Source organism: Marmota flaviventris, chromosome 2 (genome assembly GCF_047511675.1).
Source record: "Marmota flaviventris isolate mMarFla1 chromosome 2, mMarFla1.hap1, whole genome shotgun sequence".
Classification (NCBI taxonomy): Eukaryota; Metazoa; Chordata; class Mammalia; order Rodentia; family Sciuridae; genus Marmota; species Marmota flaviventris.
This window is the reverse complement of record NC_092499.1, coordinates 33,235,394-33,258,095: the sequence shown is the minus strand read 5'-3', so window position 1 is coordinate 33,258,095 and position 22,702 is coordinate 33,235,394. Positions and strand designations below refer to the sequence as shown.

General features: G+C 48.3%; 1 protein-coding gene across 1 annotated transcript in view; it reads right to left on the bottom strand.

The window, feature by feature from the left end:
* LOC139704678 (nuclear pore membrane glycoprotein 210-like) overlaps positions 1-22,702 on the bottom strand; it is a 64,523-nt gene that overhangs the window by 26,775 nt on the left and 15,046 nt on the right. Inside the window, 3 exon segments of the mRNA XM_071607744.1 lie at positions 865-959; positions 962-1,085; positions 1,370-1,514. Coding sequence (XP_071463845.1) covers positions 865-959; positions 962-1,085; positions 1,370-1,514 — 364 coding nt within the window.

The window sequence follows — 22,702 nt, the reverse complement described above, 5'->3', positions numbered from 1 at the left end:
ACCGGTGCCCTCTGTACTATTAAATGTGCAGGGGACACCCCCCGCCTCTCCGGGTCCACTCTGACCTCCTGCTCACTTTCCATGCCCTCTTTGGGGAACCCTGGCAACAGAGCGGTGGACCCCACAGAAAGACAAAGGGCGTAGAGCCAGTAGCTTCTGCCTGGCTGGAGGGCGCGGGTACCAGGCACCAGAGGACCTGCACCTCGCCACCCGCCAGGCCAGCCCAGGGGCTCAGGCCACACCATCCACTCAGTCTTCTGATATTTCTCGATTTTCACATTTAAAAAAAAAAAATATGAAGAGCCAGGCACCCACGTGACCCACGCCTGTCATCCCAGCTACTCAGGAGGCTGAGGCAGGAGGATCACAAGGTGGAGGCCAGCCTCAGCAACAGCAAGCCCCTGAGCAGCGCAGTGAGACCCTGACTCTAAATAAAATACAAGACAAGGCTGGGACAGGGCTCAGTGGGTGAGGGCCCCTGGGGTCACTCCCTGGTGTACCCCCCCCCAACAGGGATCCCAGGGGCAGGAACACAGGCTGTGCTGCGTGCTGAGCCCCAGGTGACCCCCCTGGTCTACAGCCTCCTCACTTATGAGGCCCAACTCTGGGACCGTCAGGTTTTCTGCCCTGACCCCGACTCCGGCTGGGTGGGGGATTCTGCGGCCCTGAGAGGGACCCCCGGGGGCTGTCTCTGGGACAGCTGGTGGCCTCGGTCCCCGCTCAGCCTGCCCGGGGCACACCGTCGTCCCCTCACCTGGCCTTCACTTCCCTTCTGCAATGTGGGCACAGCAGGACAGCACGACCCAGGGTCACCCAATCTCTGCGAGGTCCCCCACCTGGAGGCCCTGAGCAGCAGCCACTCACCTGCTCGCCCAGGGCCCGGCAGGTGGTGCGGATGCTGTGCTGCTGGTGACTCCGGGAGGCGGGCGGGCCCAGGAGGGCCAGGCTGATGCTGCCCCGTCCTCAGAGGTGAGGTTCCGGAAGAACTTGGCAGGCTCCAGGACCCAGGGCCGGGGTCCTCCTTCAAACAGCATGTCCTTTGAGGAGCCCAGGGTGACCACAGCTACGGAGGACGGGTCCACGGCCTGGGAGGGAGAGGGGGGCCTCAGCCTTCCCCAGGCAGGGCAGGAGACAGGCGGGGCAGGGCCTCGGGGCCACGTCTTTGCCCTCTCTGTGGGGACAGCCCAGTGCCTGAATCCCCCATGCAACCCTCCGTGTCTGGGAGACCCCAGGACGCAGTGGGCTCTGGAGAGAACCCAGCCTCGCTCCCCCCGGCCTCTGAGGGACCCTTGGCTTGGCCTCTATTGGGACATCTGCGGGAAGAGCCCCAGGGAGCTGTGGGCACAGTGGCCCAGGGCAGCCGGCTCACCCTGAGGGGCAGGTAGGCGGTGATGGTGAGGCTGGCGCTCAGGTGGACGTGGCCATGCGTGTAGCTCACCAGGAGTGTGGTGGAGCCCCGAGCCTCGGCCTTCACCCGGACGCCACCACTGTGCTCAGGCACCGGGGCAGCCGCCCTGTGTCAAGGAGAGAACTGCGGTCACCATGGGAAGCTGGAGGGGCGCATGGCTAGCTCAGGGCCCCTCCACCTGGCTGGACACACAGCTGATGCCAACTTAAGAGCCTTGGGGCTGGGGTGTAACTCAGTGCCTGACACCCGACCCCGAAAACAGACAAAGAATCAAACAAGTCACCCACCAAGATGTCCTAAGGGAATGACTCACGGTCTTGTCTTTACCCCACAGACCTAAGATGGCCTGTAGCTAAGACTCAGGTCAAGAAGCATAAGATAGCAGGGTGGTGGCCCACGCCTGTCATCCCAGGGGCTGGGGAGGCTGAGGCAGGAGGATCGCAAGTTGGAGGCCAGCCTTAGCCACTCAGCGAGGCCCTAAGCAGCTCAGTGAGGCCCCGTCTCTAAATAAACTACTAACTAGGGCTGGGACGGGGGCTCAGGGGTCTAGTAACCTGAGTCCAATGGCCAGTTCCCACACCCCACAAAAATGACATTTCACTATGGGCACGAGGGTCCTTTTCTAGGCCGGGTGTTTTACCCCGTGGGCCTCTAAAGCCTGGCCATGACCACTGTCACGAGCTGTGGCCTGCAGCTCCACAGCCTGGAAACAGCAGTCACCAGCCCGCCACGTCTGCCCTCTCCCAAGAGGGCTTGGCCCACTCAGGTCCTGGACGGTCCACATTCCTGCCCCTCGGCTGGGTTCACTTTGGTCCTTTGGCTCCTCTTTAGGACCTCGGGGGGTTTTCTCCATGGACGATGATGTCCCCGGAAAAAGACTCTCATGGATCTGTTAATCTCTGTAGCAATGACGTCCTGTGGCTCACATCTGATTTTAGCGACCAGTCCTTTATCGTGACGATCTAGCCAAAGGGGTCTCAGTTTTATTGATCCTTCAAAAGATCCAACGTTTGGTTTCGTTAATTTCCTCTTATTTTTTTTTGCTGGGGGAGGAACAGGGATTGAGCTCAGGGGCCCTGGACCCTGAGCACATCTCCAGCCCTATTCTGTATTTTATGAGAGCCAGAGTCTCACTGAGATCTGTAGGGCCTGGCCATTGCTGAGGCTGGCCTCCAACTCACCATCCTCCTGCCTCAGCCTCCTGAGCCACTGGGATGAGAGGCGTGGGCCCTGGCGCCTGGCGCCCGGCTCTCCTCTGATCTGATCTGAGTGCTTTTCTTCTGCGAGACGGCACTGGGTTTAGCCTGTTCTTTTTCTGTTTCTGTAAGTACTGGACTTAGTTGCTGAGTCGACTCTCAGTCTTTTTGACTCAGCAGCCGCAGCTCTGCGCCCCCTGGAACCCAATGCTCTTGCCACACTTCCAAGTTTGGGTCCCTGTTTTATTTTCATTTGTCCCAAGGACTCTCTGCTCCCCCGTCATTCACTGGCTGATCCACTGTGTGAACAAGCCAGTTTTCTTTTTTCCCGGATTCCCAACGGTGGCCTGGTGTGGCCAAGGAGACACTGGAGGGTGCAGTCACACTGAGATGCGGAACCAAAGAGGCCTGGTGACAGCCGACAGCCGACACAGAGACCTCAGAGGGGCAAGCGCTACAGACCCTGCATTTTCTCTACATCCCCATCAATGTCATTCTCAGTGTGACAGTGTGACAGTGGCATCTATCACCAAGAGTGACTGAACAGGACGAATTAACACATCAATCCCCCAGGAGCGTCCTTCTGTGGCGTCTAACAGTGGAACTTCTAGAAAGGGGCAGCAGGACAATGGTGCTCAGGGACAGGGCGTGGGAGGGATGGGGCGGGGAGGGGTGTCCCTAGTCACAGGGAACAAAGGGTCAGATAGAGGGGAGACAGCTGCAGCGGCACAGCAGGTGTCCATGTGTGTTTCCAAGTCTCCCTGCATCTGAAGTGGTCAGCCAGGGCCCTGAGCTCACGGTGGGGGACGCGCTCAGGAGGGAAGCAGGCAGGACTTAGAGGCCTCTCAAGGTCACCAAGGGCAACACTGGTTAAAAATGCTTTTTTTTTTTGGTGCCAGGAACTGAACACAGGGGCCCTAACCCCTGAGCCCCGTCCCCAGCCCTATTCTGTATTTTATTTAGAGACAGGTTCTCGCTGAGCTGCTTGGGGCCTCAATGAGTGGCTGAGGCTGGCCTCCACCTTGCGATCCTCCTGCCTCAGCCTCCTGAGCTGCTGGGATGACAGGCATGTGTCACCGCACAGTTAAGAGCTTCTGAAGAAACAAGGCCGTGGGATACACGCACAGGGCAGGACGCAGCCCCATGTGGAGTGACTGTGAAGTCACTTTCTGTCGTTGACAAAACTTACCCAGTTTAAGAAACTCTGCCACAGCAGGCGGAGGGACCGGGGACAGGGTCCCACAGATCCCTGTGAATGTCTCTGCACTGACCAGCCGTCCCTGCCTAAGATAACTATTCCTTAAGCCAACTGAGTCGTCCCCAAGGCCACACAAAGTCCTGCATGCAGTCACTCGGGAGCCTACAGGAACTTTCTGAGAGAAATCCTGACCCCAGGACTCCTGTCTCAACAGAATCCCCCTAAAGACGCAAGCGTCCTGGGGTGAAAGCCAGGCCTGGAGACCCGGCCACGGCAGGCAGCACTGGCCAGGACCTCTGCCCATGAGGCTGAGACAGACCGCAGCTTATGAGGACGCGGCCATGGCCACCCCACACTGGCGCTCTGCTGCCTCGGCCCCGCCCCGCCGGCCAGCTGCCCCGCCCGGGAGGGGCTGGAACACGCCCCGCTTCTCCACCTCCACCGCCAAGTCGAAGTGGGAGCAGTCGCTGAGGGTGACCACCTTGCTGTCCCCACTGGGCATGAGGCCGTTGATCCTCAGGGGCAGCTCCAGGGTCTGGCCCACTCGAGCCTCCACCCGGCACGGGGCGAAGTCCACGCTGCTGGGCTCGATCACATACACCTGCAGGAGGGCCAGGCCTGGGCTGTCAGCCTCTGCAGGAAGCAGCCTGCGGCTCAGTGGCTCAGTGTGCCAGGTGTGCTGTGGTGGCCCTGAGGACACACCAGAGGACAACCAGGCTGGGCACGGAGGATGCAAGCACAGAGCTGACTAGGAAGGGGATTGGTCTCTGAGAGGTGCACAGACATGAGCCCGTCAGCCCTGCCAGGTAGAGAAATGTCTCCCTGGGGAACAGTCAGGCCAAGAGACGGTCCTGAGATGGACTTAGCTGCTCAGCTCCTGGTAGGCACACAAAGGAGGCCAGTGTGACCACACGTGGTGGTGCACCCTGTCATCCCAGTGGCTCGGGAGGCTGAGGCAGGAGGATCACAAGTTGGAGGCCAGCCTCAGCAAAAGCAAGGCCCTGGGCAACTCAGAGAGGCCCTGTCCCTAAATAAAATACAGAATAGGGCTGGGGAGGTGCTCAGGGGTTGAGAGCTCCTGGGTTCAATCCCCTGAACGCCCCATGGAAAGGACAGTGTGGCCACAGGGGGAGGAGGCCCAGAAGGCCATGGGCAGGGCCTGACCCCATTTTCACTCTGGCTGAGCTGGGGAGGCTGCAGAGGGCGCCACACTCTGGGTCCTGTGCAAAAATCGGCCACCAGGCGACTAATGGGGAAGCTGCTGGTGGGCAGCAGTGGCAGATCTGAGGGGCGACCCTGGACGGACAGCTCAGGTGGCCTGGGGCAGGGCGGGAGGCCAAAGTGGCCACTCACTGCCTGCAGCTTCTTGGCTCGCTCACCTGTCCCTCCTGTCTCCTGCCAGGCAAGCCCAGGGCCACCAGCCCCAGTAGCCCGAGGACCAGGAGGGGCTCTGACAGCCCAGCCCTCTCTGGGGGTGTCCAGGAGGGGACCACCTGCCTGGCCCAGGAGCTGTCCTGGGGCTCCAGGTGGCACAGGAATTGCAGGGAGGAGGGAGGCCGGGAGTGGCCACAGTGGACACCACACTGCACAATGGGGCTGCCCCCCCAGGGCCTCTGTCCAGGTGTCCACACATGGCCTGGGCCGTCTAGTGGGTGTGTGGTTCCCAGCAGGAGGGGGAAGGACCTGCCACCCACGTCCCAACCACAGGGACACAGCCTGTGTCCTCTGCTGTTAGTGGGTCAAGAAGGGGAGCTCAGAGCGGTGGTCAGGAGGGGCTGGGGGCAGAGGCCGTAGGGGCAGAGGGATGGCCATCTGCCCTGCATGTCAGGGAGAAAGTCCCAGGCGCAGCGTGGCTCTGGGGTCTCGGGCCCCAGGGCCTCTCCCTGTGACCCAAAAGCCCAGGGCAGGGTGGCCCTCTCTGGACCGGCTGACCCTCCAGGTCCTCAGGGTGCTCTGGTCTCCCGCCAGGACCCCAGCCCTGGGGCACTGGCCCTTCCGGCTGGGGCGAGGGTGCCAGGTCGCGGTCCCACAGGGCAGACTGGGCACTCCTGGCCTCCCGGCCACCCCTGGCCTACTGTCCAGCCCGGGGTCTCACCTTCATCTCACCGAAATGCAGAGGGTTCTGGACATCCTGTGCCCGGACCACACTGAGGCCCGTGTCACTGCCTGTGGTCATCACGCCCTTGACGGTGACGGTGGCCACCAGGTGGCTGGAGGAAGACCAGCTAAAGTTCCCGCTGCCCCCGTGGGCCTGGGGAGAAGAGCCACCAGGGAGCATGCAGTCACCGGCCGGCCTTGGGAAGTGGCAGGTGGGGGATGAGGTGCCCACTGCCGTGCTGGCCAGGGACACGTCCACGCTATGTCCACATATCACTGAGTCACGCCATGGCCACCACATTCTCCCAGCCCACCTGCACCTGCCCATGCGTGCCACCGACCCCCGGGAACGCCACCTGCTCCACCCTTCTGCCCCACACGGGGACACACACAGATCCACGGACCCGTGGAAATCGGGGGCTGGAGGTGCCCATGGGCCCTTGAACCCTTGTTCCCATCTCCCTTCTGGTCCTCGTGTGCTGGGGACTTCCTGCTCTGGGGACATCTGTGCTCTGGGGATGTTTGTGCTCTGCGGACCTCATGCTCTACGGAACTCATGACTGCAAGACACAAACACGGAACCCTGGCCCTGGCCCTGGCCCCGGAGTCACCAGCAGACGCTGCTTCTGTGACGAGACATGAGCACAGGCCCTGGCCAGGTCCTGACCCCCTGCTGGGGACAAATGCCAGACTCGCTGTGGCCAGGTCAGGGGTTAGGATCCTGAACCCCAGAGGCCAAGATGGCACCAGGTCTGGGTGGGCAGGGGCAGATGCTGGTGCAGAGACAGGCCACCTGTCATCACCAGGGGACCCACAAGGCCCTGGGACTGTGCTGACCACAGGGTGCGAGCCCCCTCCGAGGCCACGCCCTGTGGGAACATGGACGCCAGCGAGTTCAGACGCTTGGCGTGGACAGGGTTACAGAGAGTTTTCCCTTAAAATCTCAAAGTTCTCTCTGGTGCACTTATGCTGCTCCACATGTTTTACACAAGTGACTGCCGAGTGGGACTCGAGGCCCTTCCAGGGCTCACTGTGGTCTCCAGCTAGTGTCCACTGTGGGCTGCTTCCCTGGCAACCCAGAACACTGCAGTGACAGGGACCTCAGGGAACACAGGACCACAGCCCCTGATACTTGGTCGTACCACAGAGAGCAACGCCAAGGGTACAGAACAGCAGGCATGTTGCGCCTGGAATCCCAGCAGCTGGGGAGGCTGAGGCAGGAGGACCAAAAGTTAGAGGCCAGCCCCTCAGCAACCTAGTGAGGCCCTCAGCAACTCAGCGAGACCCTGTCTCTAAATAAGATATAAAAGGGCTGGGGACGGGGCTCAGTGGCCAAGCACCCCCAAGTTCAATCTCTGGTTACCAAAAAAAGTCACAGAGCGGACGGAGGCCACACGCCCGGGAAGCCCAGGTACCTGGATGGTGTACTGGTAGGCGCCAGTCTTGGGCTGCCACGGGAACGTCAAGATGCTGGGGTGGAGGGTGATGGGGACGTGGATGTCCACCTCCTGCTGGCTCCACACGGGCACTGGGAGCATGTGCACCCCTCCGTCCTGTCAGGGGTGAGGTCACTGAAATCTCTGGAAATAAACTTACAAGACCTACAAAGAAGTTTCTACCTTATATTCTAACTACCCCCCCCCCAACACACACATATCATCCCTGGAAAAATCCCTCATTCCAAAATGGTACCATTACTACTCTTGCTGAAATACAATCACAGAGGAAGGGGATTCCTAAAATAAATCTCAGAAGAGAAGCCACATCAGGATGGTCTTCTTGGCCCACTCAAGAACCTGGGGGAAGTTGTTGACCATTTCTTTTGAGAAAGGCCCACCCCATTCTTCACCTCAATGCTGCTCTGATATTAACCTCGGGTTTGCCTAGATGAAAGGACAACAGGGACATTCTAATGAGGATTCATCCCTTTCTCTCATTCTTATCTTGGGTCCCAATTTTAGGCCATTCCATCAAAAGATATCAAATGAACAAAACAATAATAAAGAGAGTACATTACAGACCCACTTGCTCCTGAACTATGTGAATTCAACCAAACTTCCAGGTGTTTGAAGAAAAATCCCCCCCCCAAATTACAAATAATCCAACCTCTACCACCAGAGCGTCTTCCAAGTTCACCGCTGTGCTGTCTCATCAACCCGAAAATGATGAGCCCTCCGCTGCGGACACCCAGGGCACCTGGTGGTGAGGTCAGCAGTGTGTCCTGCCCCGCCCCACTGAGGCAACCTTGCTCTCAGACATTGAGGAACAAGCCCAGGCTGCCCGGATTCTCAGATGCATCCACAGGAAAGGGGGAGAGGAACCCCATTTCATCAGCCGCCCTCAAGAGACTGATTTATCAGTAATTGACAAGCCAACCTTCTACCCAACAAGACCCCTTGAAAAATGCAGGGTAAGATCTACAACTCCTCCTGATCATCCCCATGTTCAAGTTCAGGGTCATCTTATTTTCTGTTGCTTGGCATTTCTCCTCTGGTCATGCTGACACAAAAACCATGCCTTTTTTTTTTTTTTTTTTTTTAATTTTTATTGTGGGTTGTTCAAAACATTACAAATTTCTTGACATATGATATTCCACACTTTGATTCAAGTGGGTTATGAACTCCCACCTTCACCCCATACACAGATTGCAGAATCACATCAGTTACACATCCATTGATTTACAAATTGCCATACTAGTGTCTGTTGTGCTCCGCTGCCTTTCCCATCCTCCACCCTCCCCCCTCCCCACCTCTCCCCTCCCCTCCCCTCCTCTCTCTCTACCTCCTCCACTGTATAACCCTGAGGGTCTCCTTCCATTACCATGCAATTTCCCTTCTCTCTCCCTTTCCCTCCCACCTCTCATCCCTGTTTAATGTTAATCTTCTTCTCATGCTCTTCGACCCTACTCTGTTCTTAGTTACTCTCCTTATATCAAAGAAGACATTTGGCATTTGTTTTTTAGGGATTGGCTAGCTTCACTTAGAATAATCTGCTCTAATGCCATCCATTTCCCTGTAAATTCTATGATTTTGTCATTTTTTAATGCAGAGTAATACTCCATTGTGTATAAATGCCACATTTTTTTTATCCATTCGTCTATTGAAGGGCATCTAGGTTGGTTCCACAGTCTTGCTATTGTGAACTGTGCTGCTATGAACATCGATGTAGCAGTGTCCCTGTAGCATGCTCTTTTTAGGTCTTTAGGGAATAGACCAAGAAGGGGAATAGCTGGGTCAAATGGTGGCTCCATTCCCAGCTTTCCAAGAAATCTCCATACTGCTTTCCAAATTGGCTGCACCAATCTGCAGTCCCACCAGCAATGTACAAGTGTACCCTTTTCCCCACATCCTCGCCAGCACTTGTTGTTGTTTGACTTCATAATGGCTGCCAATCTTACTGGAGTGAGATGGTATCTTAGGGTGGTTTTGATTTGCATTTCTCTGACAGCTAGAGATGTTGAGCATTTTTTCATGTACTTGTTGATTGACTGTATGTCCTCCTCTGAGAAGTGTCTGTTCAGGTCCTTGGCCCATTTGTTGATTGGGTTGTTTGTTTTCTTATTGTCTAATTTTTTGAGTTCTTTGTATACTCTGGATATTGGGGCTCTATCTGAAGTGTGAGGAGTAAAGATTTGTTCCCAGGGTGTAGGCTCCCTATTTACCTCTCTTATTGTTTCTTTTGCTGAGAAAAAACTTTTTAGTTTGAGTAAGTCCCATTTGTTGATTCTAGTTATTAACTTTTGTGCTATGGGTGTCCTATTGAGGAATTTGGAGCCCGACCCCACAGTATGTAGATCGTAGCCAACTTTTTCTTCTATCAGATGCCGTGTCTCTGATTTGATATCAAGCTCCTTGATCCATTTTGAATTCACTTTTGTGCATGGCGAGAGAAAGGGATTCAGTTTCATTTTGTTGCATATGGATTTCCAGTTTTCCCAGCACCATTTGTTGAAGATGCTATCCTTCCTCCATTGCATGCTTTTAGACCCTTTATCAAATATAAGATAGTTGTAGTTTTGTGGATTGGTTTCTGTGTCCTCTATTCTGTACCATTGGTCCACCCGCCTGTTTTGGTACCAGTACCATGCTGTTTTTGTTACTATTGCTCTGTAGTATAGTTTGAAGTCTGGTATCGCTATACCGCCTGATTCACACTTCCTGCTTAGCATTGTTTTTGCTATTCTGGGTCTTTTATTTTTCCATATGAATTTCATGATTGCTTTCTCTATTTCTACAAGAAATGCCATTGGGATTTTGATTGGCATTGCATTAAACCTATAGAGAACTTTTGGTAATATCGCCATTTTGGTGATGTTAGTTCTGCCTATCCATGAACAGGGTATATTTTTCCATCTTCTAAGATCTTCTTCTATTTCTCTCTTTAGGGTTCTGTAGTTTTCATTGTATAAGTCTTTCACCTCTTTTGTTAGGTTGATTCCCAAGTATTTTATTTTTTTTGAAGATATTGTGAATGGAGTGGTTGTCCTCATTTCCATTTCAGAGGATTTGTCGCTGATATACAGGAATGCCTTTGATTTATGCGTGTTGATTTTATATCCTGCCACTTTGCTGAATTCATTTATTAGCTCTAATAGTTTCTTTGTAGAGCCTTTTGGGTCTGCTAGGTATAGAATCATATCATCTGCAAATAGTGATAATTTAAGTTCTTCTTTTCCTATTTTGATGCCTTTAATTTCTTTCGTCTGTCTAATTGCTCTGGCCAGTGTTTCAAGAACTATGTTGAACAGAAGTGGAGAGAGAGGGCATCCCTGTCTTGTTCCAGATTTTAGAGGGAATGCCTTCAGTTTTTCTCCATTCAGAATGATGCTAGCCTGAGGCTTAGTGTAGATTGCTTTTACAATATTGAGGTATGTTCCTGTTATCCCTAGTTTTTCTAGAGTTTTGAACATAAAGGGATGCTGTACTTTGTCGAATGCTTTTTCCGCATCTATCGAGATGATCATATGGTTCTTATTTTTAAGTCTATTGATGTGGTGAATAACATTTATTGATTTCCGTATATTGAACCAGCCTTGCATCCCAGGGATGAATCCTACTTGATCATGGTGTACAATTTTTTTGATGTTTTTGTATCCAATTCGCCAGAATTTTATTGAGGATTTTTGCATCTAGGTTCATTAGAGATATTGGTCTGTAGTTTTCTTTCTTTGAAGTGTCTTTGTCTGGTTTAGGTATCAGGGTGATGTTGGCCTCATAGAATGAATTTGGAAGTTCTCCCTCCTTTTCTATTTCCTGAAGTAGCTTGAAAAGTATTGGTATTAGTTCTTCTTTAAAGGTTTTGTAAAATTCTGCTGTATACCCATCTGGACCTGGGCTTTTCTTAGTTGGTAGTCTTTTTATGGTTTCTTCTATTTCCTCAATTGATATTGGTCTGTTTAGGTTTTCTATATCCTCCTGACTCAATCTGGGCAGATCATATGACTTAAGAAATTTATCTATGCCTTCACTATCTTCTAATTTGTTGGAGTATAAGGATTCAAAATAGTTTTTGATTATCTTCTGTATTTCTGAAGTGTCTGTTGTGATATTGCCTTTTTCATCCCGTATGCTAGTAATTTGAGTTCTCTCTCTTCTTCTCTTCACTAGCATGGCTAAGGGTCTGTCGATTTTGTTTATTTTTTCAAAGAACCAACTTTTAGTTTTGTCAATTTTTTCAATTGTTTCTTTTGTTTCAATTTCATCTCTGATTTTAATTATTTCTTGCCTTCTACTTCTTTTGCTGTTGTTTTGCTCTTCTTTTTCAAGGATTTTGAGATGAAGTATGAGATCATTTATTTGTTGGTTTTTTCTTTTGTTAAGGAATGAACTCCAAGCAATGAATTTTCCTCTTAGAACTGCTTTCAATGTGTCCCATAGATTCCGATATGTTGTGTCTGTGTTTTCATTTATCTCTAAGAATTTTTTAATTTCCTTCTTGATGTCTTCTATAACCCATTGATCATTCAGTAACCTATTGTTCATTCTCCAAGTGATGTATGCTTTTTCCTTCCTTCATTTATCGTTGATTTTCAGTTTCATTCCATTATGATCAGATAAGATGCATGGTATTATCTCTACTCCTTTATATTGTCTAAGAGTTGCCCTGTGACATAATATATGATCTATTTTTGAGAAGGATCCATGTGCTGCTGAGAAAAAAGTGTAACTGCTTGATGTTGGGTGGTATATTCTATATATGTCAATTAGGTCTAGGTTATTAATAGTGTTATTGAGTTCTATAGTTTCCTTATTCAACTTTTGTTTGGAAGATCTGTCCAGTGGCGAGAGAGGTGTGTTGAAGTCTCCCATGATTATGGTATGGTGATCTATTAGACTCTTGAACTTGAGAAGAGTTTGTTTGACGAACATAGCTGCACCATTGTTTGGGGCATAAATATTTATGATTGTTATGTCTTGTTGTTGTATGGTTCCCTTAAGCAGTATGTAGTGTCCCTCTTTATCTCTTTTGATTAACTTTGGCTTGAAATCTATTTTATTTGATATGAGTATGGACACTCCTGCTTGTTTCCGAAGTCCATATGAGTGATATGATTTTTCCCAACCTTTCACCTTCAGCCTATATATGTCTTTTCCTATCAAATGCATCTCCTGTAGGCAGCGTATTGTTGGGTCTTGTTTTGTGATCCATTCTACTAGCCTGTGTCTCTTAATTGGTGAGTTTAAGCCATTAACATTTAGGGTTATTATTGAGATATGGGTTGTTCTTCCAGCCATATTTGTTTATTTCTGTTACTAAACATGGTTTGTTTTCCTCTTTGATTATTCCCCCCCCTTTACTGTCCTACCTCCCACTGTTGGTTTTCATTGTTATTTTCCATTTCCTCTTCCTGTAATGCTTTGGCGAGGATGTTTTGAAGAGATGGTTTTCTAGCTGTGAATTCTTTAAACTTTTGTTTATCGTGGAAGGTTTTAATTTCATCCTCCATCCTGAAGCTTAATTTCGCTGGATACACAATTCTTGGTTGGAACCCATTTTCTTTCAGTGTTTGAAATATGTTATTCCAGGATCTTCTAGCTTTCAGAGTCTGTGTTGACAGATCAGCTGTTATCCTGATTGGCTTACCCCTAAATGTAATCTGCTTCCTTTCTCTTGTAGCTTTTAAAATTCTCTCCTTATTCTGTATGTTGGGCATCTTCATTATGATGTGTCTAGGTGTGGATCTCTTATGATTTTGCACATTCGGCGTCCTGTAGGCTTCTAGGATTTGGGGTTCTGTCTCATTCTTCAAGTCTGGGAAGTTTTCTTGTATTATTTCATTGAATAGACTTCTCATTCCTTTGGTTTGGAGCTCTGTACCTTCCTGTATCCCAATGACTCTTAAGTTTGGTCTCTTAATGTTATCCCATATTTCTTGGATGTTCTGCTCATGGTTTCTTAACAGTCTTGCTGAGCTGTCTATGTTCTTTTCCAGTTGAAATACTTTGTCTTCATTGTCTGATGTTCTATCTTCTAAGTGTTCTACTCTGCTGGTAGTATTCTCCATTGAGTTTTTAAGTTGGTTTATTGCTTCCTGCATTTCTAGGATTTCTGTTTGTTTGTTTTTTATAACCTCTATCTCCCTGTATAGTTGATCCTTTGCTTCCTGGATTTGTTTGCGTAATTCGTTGTCGAAGTGATCTTTCATTGTCTGATTTTGCTGTTTAATGTCTTCCTTGATACTCCAGATCATCTGAAGCATGTATATCCTGAATTCTTTATCTGACATTCCATCTGCTGCAGCTGTTACCTCTTCTAAAGTTGCGTTGACCTGCATTGCTTGTGGTCCTTTCTTTCCTTGTCTTTTCATACTGCTTGCGTATCTTTCCTGCAGGTGCGGGCGGCGGCTGTGCTCTCTCCTTATTCCAATTGGGGTGTCGTGGCTACCACGCTGGCAGGTCACTGGGCCTGTTCTGGGAGCTGGCGGCGGCTCTGTTCTGCCCCTACTCCAATTGGGGTGACGAGTGTACCACGCCGGCAGGCCACCGGGCCTGATCCGCCGGTCGGTTGCAGGTTTGCCTACCCTGCAGGCGCGGGAGGCGGCTCTACTCTGCCCCTACTGCAAATGGGGTGACGTGTCTGTCGTACCGGCAGGCCACTGGGCCTGTCCCGCTGGTCGGTCGCAGATCTGCCCACCTTTCGGGCACGGGTGGAGGCTCTGCTCTGCCCCTACTCCAATTAGGGTGTCATGGCTACCCCGCCTGCAGGACGCTGGGCCTGTTCCTGGCACGGGCAGCGACTCTGCTCTGCCACTACTCCAATTAGGGTGGTGTTTGTACCACGCCGGCAGGCTCCTGGGCCTGATCCGCCGGTCTGTTGTAGGTCTGCCTACCTTGGAGGCGCGGGCGGCGGATCTTCCCTGCCCCTCCTACCACGCCTGCGGACCCCTGGGCCTGATCTGCAGGTTGATCACTGGTCTGCTCACCCTGCGGGCACGGGTGGCAGTTCCGCTCCGCCCCCACTCCAATTGGGGTCACGTGACCACCACACCGGCAGGGCCTGATCCGGGCGTGGGAGAAGGATCTGCTCTGCCCCTACTCCAGTTGGGGTGACGTGTGTACCACACTGGCAGGCCACTGGGCCTGACCCGCCAGGCTGACACAGGTCTGTTTACCTTGCAAGCGCGAACTGCGGCTCTGCCCTGCCCCTCCTACCACGCCCATGTACCACTGGGTCGCGGGTCTGCCCACCTTGCGGTTGCGGCTGGCGGCTCCGCTCCGCCCCCTCTCCAATTGGGGTCACGCGGTCACCACGCTGGCGAGCCGCTGGGCCTGCTCCGGGCGCTGGCAGCGGCCCGGCTCCTTCCCTCTGGCTCGACGACAAATTGAGGAGACTCGGGTGACTGTGCCTCACCCCCCCTACCAGGAGACCAACTGCTTATGTCACCACTGGTATTGATGAAGTTCCCTCCTCTGCTGCTTTCTGCAGACGTCAGATCTCTGCCATGTTGGTATCCTATGCGAATGGCAGCATTTCGTTCCCCTTGCCGGGCAACCAAAGCACCGGGTGAGTCCTGACCGGCCCTCAGCAGGACCCGGACCGAGAAGCAGTTTCCGCGGGCTCCTAGCCCCGGGCCAGGGAAGTTCCGGGAGCCGGAACTCGGCCACTCCGTGCTCGGTGTAAGCTCCTATAAATGTAAGCTCCAAGAAGCAGTCCCCGCGGGCTCAGTTCCGGGAGCCGGAACTCGGCCGCCCCGCGCTCGGTATTCACTCTGATAAGATCAGGTTCTAAGAAGCACCCAGGCGCTGAGCCCTAGCAATCTGTCTGCAAGCCGCAGGCGAATTGCAGCCTGAAATTACCTGTTCTATGGCTGAATGAGCTGCGGTCAGTCAAAAACAGGGGTGGTGACGTCAGTTTACCAACATGGTGGCTGCTGGCCTCCTCTGTGGTCTGACCCGTGTGGAGAACCGAGATGGACCGCTTCCTTCCCCCGTCTCGAACCCAGAATTCAGCCCTGAGTACGGTGCTTGCGCGGCTGGCAGAAACTGCAGCGCTGTAACCCTGCGTCTCTATCCCAGACTTTAGCCGCGGGGCGATTTGCTGAATAAGCAGTGATACCCTCCGTGCGACAAACCTCTCGCGTTTGAGTCCCCGTAGCCGATCCTCGTGCGATGGAAATCCTTCCTCCAGGTTCCGGAGCACCCCACTATTGCTGGAAATTCCTAACAAAATATCCTTTAGCCGTCCTGACTTGTCATACTCCCACACAGTGAAGCAGCACACGGGGACAATGCACTCCCCTCGCCGCCATCTTCCTTCTCTCCTTTTTTTTTTTTTTTTTTTTTAATATTAAGAATGTCTATAAAAGAAAAGAGACCAGCAAGACCATTTGTCTTTGTTCCCCAAGACAAACTATTACAAATGGGAAATAGGAAATTTGTAGATGGTATTTTCTCATCTGAAAAAGACAAACCAGGATTGTGGTGAGAGAACAGAAGAAAGGTAAACCTACTGGGAAATACTAAAAGTCAACCAAACAAGAATACAAAAACAAAATACAGAGCTACACAGAGGAAGCCTGAACGTATTTGTGACTCCAAGTAAACCTTGAAAGATATGCCCTTGTGATATCTGAGCCCAATGAGAAAAAACTTGAGAATAAAGTGTTAAGTGGGTGTGGGAGGGGACTACTAGCAAAGGAATTCAGGACCATATTTCCAAGAACACTGCGTACCAAAAGGCTAAAGACCTCTCGTGGAAAACAAGAAGAATGGTGGCAGAGCTGTCCCACAAAGCTAAAATAAGTAATTTGTTCACCTAAATCACCTGTTGCAATTTAAATATGCAAAGTGTTCAGAAGAACCCAGCAACACCTTTGATCAACACAGTTCAGGAGACAGGTTGGAGATGTGACCCAGAAACTGTGTACCTTGGCTCAAAACACAAGAAGAGAGAAGAAAAAGGATGACTATTTCTCATTACTGTCACCAAGTAGAAGATGCCAAAGAGAAACGAGGTGCAGTGTCTGAGAGCAAAGAATTGCAACTAGGCTGGACACAAGATCAGGGCTCCTCTGCTAGGTTAGATAATACTGTACGGAAGGGGCTCAGAGAAGAGTGGACAATTAATTCCTCCTCTTGGGGCTCAGCTTCACTAACCTCAGAGTTGTTCTACATTCAGTGTACTGGCAAGGTGACCTACTACTCCCTCTTGGGAGGAACCACCATGCCAATTGTTATCAGGTGAAGCCAAAAAAGTACAATGAGTTGGAAAGTGTTTCATAAAAATCTTTCTGTCCCCTTGGAGCTTTGGCAAAGGAATGGAGGTATTCGATGAATTTACACTTCCATTTTACAAATAAATCTCTGCCCTTCTTGAAGGTCATTTTATAAGCTATATAAAAGTCAAGCTGATCAGAGGTGAGAAAGAGGAAGAATCTCCCACAAAAAGAGCTGGTACCTGTAGGTTTACTTGTAGTGCACCAGAGTAACTTCCTCTGTTTCATCAGCATTGGTTAGGTCTGAGAGACAGCAACTTTCCAATTAGTTATGGACTGGAACAGAAAGCCACCAGACCAGGCATGACTTGAGACACCATCTGGTGGTATAAAGCCCCTTTTTAGAAGGATGACAAAACAGTCTCAGAGAGGTGAAATGACTTGCACAATGCAAATCAGAAGCCGAATCAAGGGTAGCACCCAGATCTTCTGACTTCCAACTCAGTGCTGCTGGGTTTTTCTCACTATACCAAAATAATAAAGAAAGGGCATGGCAGAGAAGACAAGAAGAGAGTCTGTTTTGTTCTCTGGTAGCCAGGGTAAGGAGAAGGCTGCCACTGCTAAGAGAAATCCCAAAGTGAACCCAGCTAAACGGGACTGTGCTTGGGACAGAACAGGGGCATTACCTTTCAACACCAGAGGTTCTTTGCCTTCTCTCTTCAGGGACTTGAGGACTATGTGAAGCGGCTGGGAGGGCATCACTCGGCTCGGTTCATTGGTATTCTCATCATAAACTATAATTTCTTTGGAAAAGATCCTCTTGAAAGAGTCCTTGCCTTCCCTACAGGAAATCAAGTCTAGAACAGTGATCTTGCCTTGCTGCAGTCTCCGCCGGCTGATCTTATCGGTACAGTTAACATGGACAGCTCCTTGGATGTGACTTTTGTTGTACTCCATGAAGGGTACTCAATGATGACAGGTCCCTGGCTTGGCAGGTGACTCTTGCTGCATTTGGTCATCTTCTTTGCCAGGTCATTGGGGTAGATTATTTTGATGCTGGCTAGCTGCTTGGGGGTCCCCGACACAGGGCTGCCCACCCCACCTGATGGACTTAAAGAGCCTGTATTCTCATTGTTGTTGACCATCTGGTTAGCAGGGCAGGTGGTAGAGGTTCCAATGGCGGTCGTGGCGGTGGTGGCAGTGCCAGCAGCGATGGCTTGGGTTTGGGCCTGATTGTCCTTGTCGTAGGTTGCCACAGTGCAGCAGCTGGCACTGCTGCATCCACAATTCAGGGAGCGGGCAGAGCCGCTGGATGAGGGCATATACGTCAGATTCGCAGCCTTGGGGGACACAACTGTGGTGGCGATGACAGGATGGTGTCTATTGCTGCCTGGGGTGGCAGAGCCAAGATAGCTAGAGTCTAAACAAAGGTTGAGATCCTGAGGTCGGACGGGCCTAGATAGTGCCACTACTACCCTGTCGTCTAAAGGAGACGGAGGCATGAGGAGGCTGAAAATCGGCAATTCAAGAAGAACTCAAGAGTCTGTAAAGAAGGGGAAGGGGGAAAGAAAGAATAAAGTCATATGACACAAAAGGCAGTCTCATCCAATCCCGAAGAAAGGTCTTTGCATATTTCTGAGCAAAGTTGTCCTAGGTGCCCTTTTATATCCCAATATCAAAGCTCCAAACCCATTTAGATAAATTCAAAGAGGATGCAAACCTGAGGTCCCCGTCTATTTGGTTGCTGAGTGTAAGGTTATATTAGCCTTAATATTGGAAATGTTAATGAACAACCTTTCTTGGACTACATCAAAGTTCAGCCTTAGAGAAGGTAAAAGCACAAAGAATTAGAAAAGCTAAAGACAGAAAGAAAGGTTCTTAAGAGGCATCTATTCTGGGCCTCATCTCCTGGGCAGAAGTATACTGCAACTGAGAAAAAAACTCATCTGATCACCCTTGCATGCTTTCCACTTAATTCCTTTACCCACTGCAAAGGCAAAGAGATGACCAAGAGCATTGGCATGGCTCACAGAAATATACAGCATCTAAATATACATCAGGGCGGATGTCAGCCTTCTGCAAATCAGAATGAAATTATCCCCATAAGTGTCTCTTTAACTAGGAGCTGTTCTTGCTTTCCATTCTATTAGGTCCTTTGAAAACGCACAACATAGTCATATGAAAACCCCACATGTTTCCTGTTAGCCTCAGTCTGCATTTCCCCCTTTTACTACAAACTGGTGTCCTAAAACGAAGTCTCAAGCCAGAAAGCCAAGTCTGCAAGCCTCAACCCTAGCAGATCCATCACCACTGCTCCCCTGCCCACATTCGCCTCACTCTTTCCTCTGAGGAAAGGACCTCTGGGGGTCTCCTTCCCTCTTCATCTCCTGCCTTGGCACAGGCTTTGTACCCTAGAGCTCCTCTCACTTGGAGCAGCTGATTTATATCAATTTCAATCCCAAACTGATACCCCGGCTTTTGGTGAGAGTATGGCTTCCATATAGAGGCATCAATGCCCCCTTCAACAGAGACAGGCTCATTGGGAAGTGTTTCCCACTGGGTCTACTTCAGAGGGTGCCTGAAAAGGGACAGTTCCTTCCTCCCTGGAGGCACAGGGTCACTGCACAACATAGCCCTTCTGGCTTCTCTCTTTCTAGTAGACATACACACAGCAAAGAAACCAAATCCCAAGCTGCTCACTTAAAACGAACTTTAAGAGCTGCCCGGAAAAATGCCATCCATCATTCGTCCACACACAATCTTCACCATTCTCTGACACAGAGCCAAAGTGTCACAGGCAGAATCCACACATGCAAGAACAGGAGCAATACCCACCATGCCGGCCAGCCAGCATATCCCTATAGACTCAGGTTTCTCTCACCCACCTTTGGATGGGAGCAAAGGATCCAACCTCCAACCTCCAACCTCCTCCACTCCCTTCCCTCCCTCTTCCCTTGCGTAGTATTTTTTTTTTAAGAGCGAGTACTATTCCAGAAACTAACTGTTACTGATTTGAGTAGATTATAAAGCCTCTGTGGTCTGAAACTTTCACTTGATCTCTCATAGTATTAACAAATTCAGAGAAACTCAAGGAGATTGTTAAATGCTAAAAGTACATTTTAAAATATTTGTCTAAAAATCTAAAGATGTTATTTCTTGAGAAACTGACTTCAGTTTAGCCTTATTCAAGCATCACTCTCACTGCAGACCTGGTTTATTAGTAACAATGCAGTAAAAACACACCAAGTAATGACATCTTTGATCTTCCTCCTTAGTTTCATGTTTCTCATGTTTGGACTGATTGCTTTCATGAGGTATATAATAAAAATACTTCCACCTTAGGCCACATTCTCAATCACTGTCACTTATGGATCTCGCCTATTACATGCTAAAAGCAGTCATGATATGAACTTCACAGACAATAGTGTTTAAGAGCTAAAGACTTTCATAATACAGTAAAGCAGACAGCATAGAAATTTTAAAAATAGAGGAATTTTTATACTCACAAATTCATCTGAACATATCCATAACTCAAATACAGAATACCCACATATTCATATATTTATCAGTCTGGAGATCCTAAAATAAGCTAGCATTTTTGTACAGAATATGTATAATTCTATGAACAAGGAATTTAAAACTTGTCAGAATAAATAAATAGCATTTATGAAGACAATTGAGGGAATGCAAAGCTATGGATACCTTGGGAAGCACATACAGTATAATCATTCTACAAAACACTGGTATAAATGGGTGTACATTTCTAGAGTTGCAGTTTGAAACACAGACCCACAGAACAAGGACATTAGGAGAGACATGATTCTTACTAATTGATATGAGGTAGAACTTGTGCCTGTCATAACTAGATTCCATCTTATAATAGTGAAAACTTGCTAAATAAAGAGACAAAATATAAATGTAACAATTAGTATAAGATGATCCAAAAGCAGGAGTTCTGAATTAATAAGAATTGTGAGATTAGATAATCAACACAAGATTAATAATAGAAATGTAAATTTTGAGATGTAACACCAGTAATAGCATTTAAAAAATAGCTTTATATTTTCAGTCGTCCTATGGGATACATAAGAGGTTAGTTGTTTTTATAAAAAGAGACTCTCAGAAAAGAGCTTCAGTCAGCTAAGGTAACAGCCAAAGAAAGTTACTAAAAGTCAAATTTGAAGTTTTTTGGGGTTGACTAAAATATCACTACTAAGAAAACCTGGAGGAGTACTTGGTCTTGAGGAAAAGATGGTCTGTATCTACTGAACATATCCTTCTCTTGGGTGAAAGTCTGCAGGAAAAGATGGAGTATTTACATTAGAACACTTAAGTATTTATTTCTTGGTTAGACTGTAGCCAAGAAAGCTGGGTGTATTTAGATATGTATACTATATATATATCCTAATACAAAAGATTGGAAAGGCTCCAAACACAGGAATACTTACAGCTAGAAAGTAGACTTCCTAAATTACCACAGTTATTTAAGTAATACACAAGTTTCCATTTAGAATATATTCTCCTGTTTCCTTCAGGATGCGCTCCCAATAGTCTCTAAGTAACTGTACTTTTGCACTGATCAGAATTCAATCACCTAGTGTGCTGAAGGTGTATCTTTTTAAACCAGAGGGAGGTTCATAGAAGTTTTTTATGTTGGAAGATAGCTCACCATAATGGTGATCCCCAAAATGGACTATGGGGTCAACACTAGGGGCAGAACCAAGAAACGTGTCATTTACTGTCTCTGTGACCTTCAGTCTCATCATCTATAAAAAGTAACAATATCTATGTTAAAAGGTGCTGTGATCCTTAAATGATCTCAGCATATATAAAATGGTGCCTAGTACACAGTACATGTTCCATATTTATCAGCTGTTATTACATGACATGTGAATGTATTCCGTAAACAAAATAAAAACATGATAGTTATTAAGGTTAAAGTGAAAAGTATGGATATTAAAAAAAGGAAGTATTTATGACTGCCTTTCTCTTTGGTGACAATGGCATTGGGGGTCCTACTGGAATCAATCTCAGTTATTATCAACTTTAAAACCCAACAGTGTTCAATGTTCAGGAACCTGTGCTTAGTCCGCTGCATAAGCCAAATTCGCTGTTCTACAATTCTCCACCTTTAATCACCTCAAGTTATTTCATCATACCATGAAGGACTTTAATAAAAGTTAAATATTTAACACTAGTTTGTTAAATGCTGGTGATGAGTACGTGAATATGCATTAGAGTATATAAATCTGAACAATCTAACAGGTGAAGTTTACATGAAGAATTAAATAAAGAATAATTTATAAATGTTTACCTTTTATAACCAGGATACATTTCCTTTGGACAAATTATATATATATATATATATATATATATATATATATATATATATATATATATATATATATATATATATATATATATACACACACACACACACACACACACACATACACACACACACACATACATACACACACACACACACATACATATATATTTAACAGTGGTTAAAATTTAATTATTTTAAGTCTAAAGGGTTTACAATATGAGAAAATGGGTTTCTATTTACCAGGAGAAACTGTTATGGTTAATCATTAGAGATATTCAATTATTGAATTTAGTTAAAGCTACTGATAAGTCTGTCTGCCATTAGTGACCACTGCGCCTGTAATAGAAACACACATCACCAAACTGTGTGCTCTTTGAAAAGGGAAACACTACAAGGAAACAACAGAATCCTCTAGCAAAAAGGGCAACATCAGGTTGAAAACCAGGCCAGATAGTTAGTGTCCCACAATTCTCATCCAAATCAAAATTCACTGGTTCAAGTGAAACTAAATAAAAGTTGAAAACAGAATTAAATAATGTTCAAAAGACTGATGACTAGCTTTGCACTAGTTACTAGGTCACTTATTAATCATTAGGTGAATCATAAGATGTGGGTCACTGGAATCAATGCATTCTAGATAAGAGTTAAAGAACACAAAAAGAAAAAAATGAATTAAGGCATATAAACAGTAGCCTAATTTTAATAATGTTATTTAATATATCTATTAGGAGTTTTTTTATTATCTGTTTACAATATTATTTTCACATGTGGGGAGGAGCGGGGTAAATAGAGAGAACCTAAGAAATCCTGTAAAATT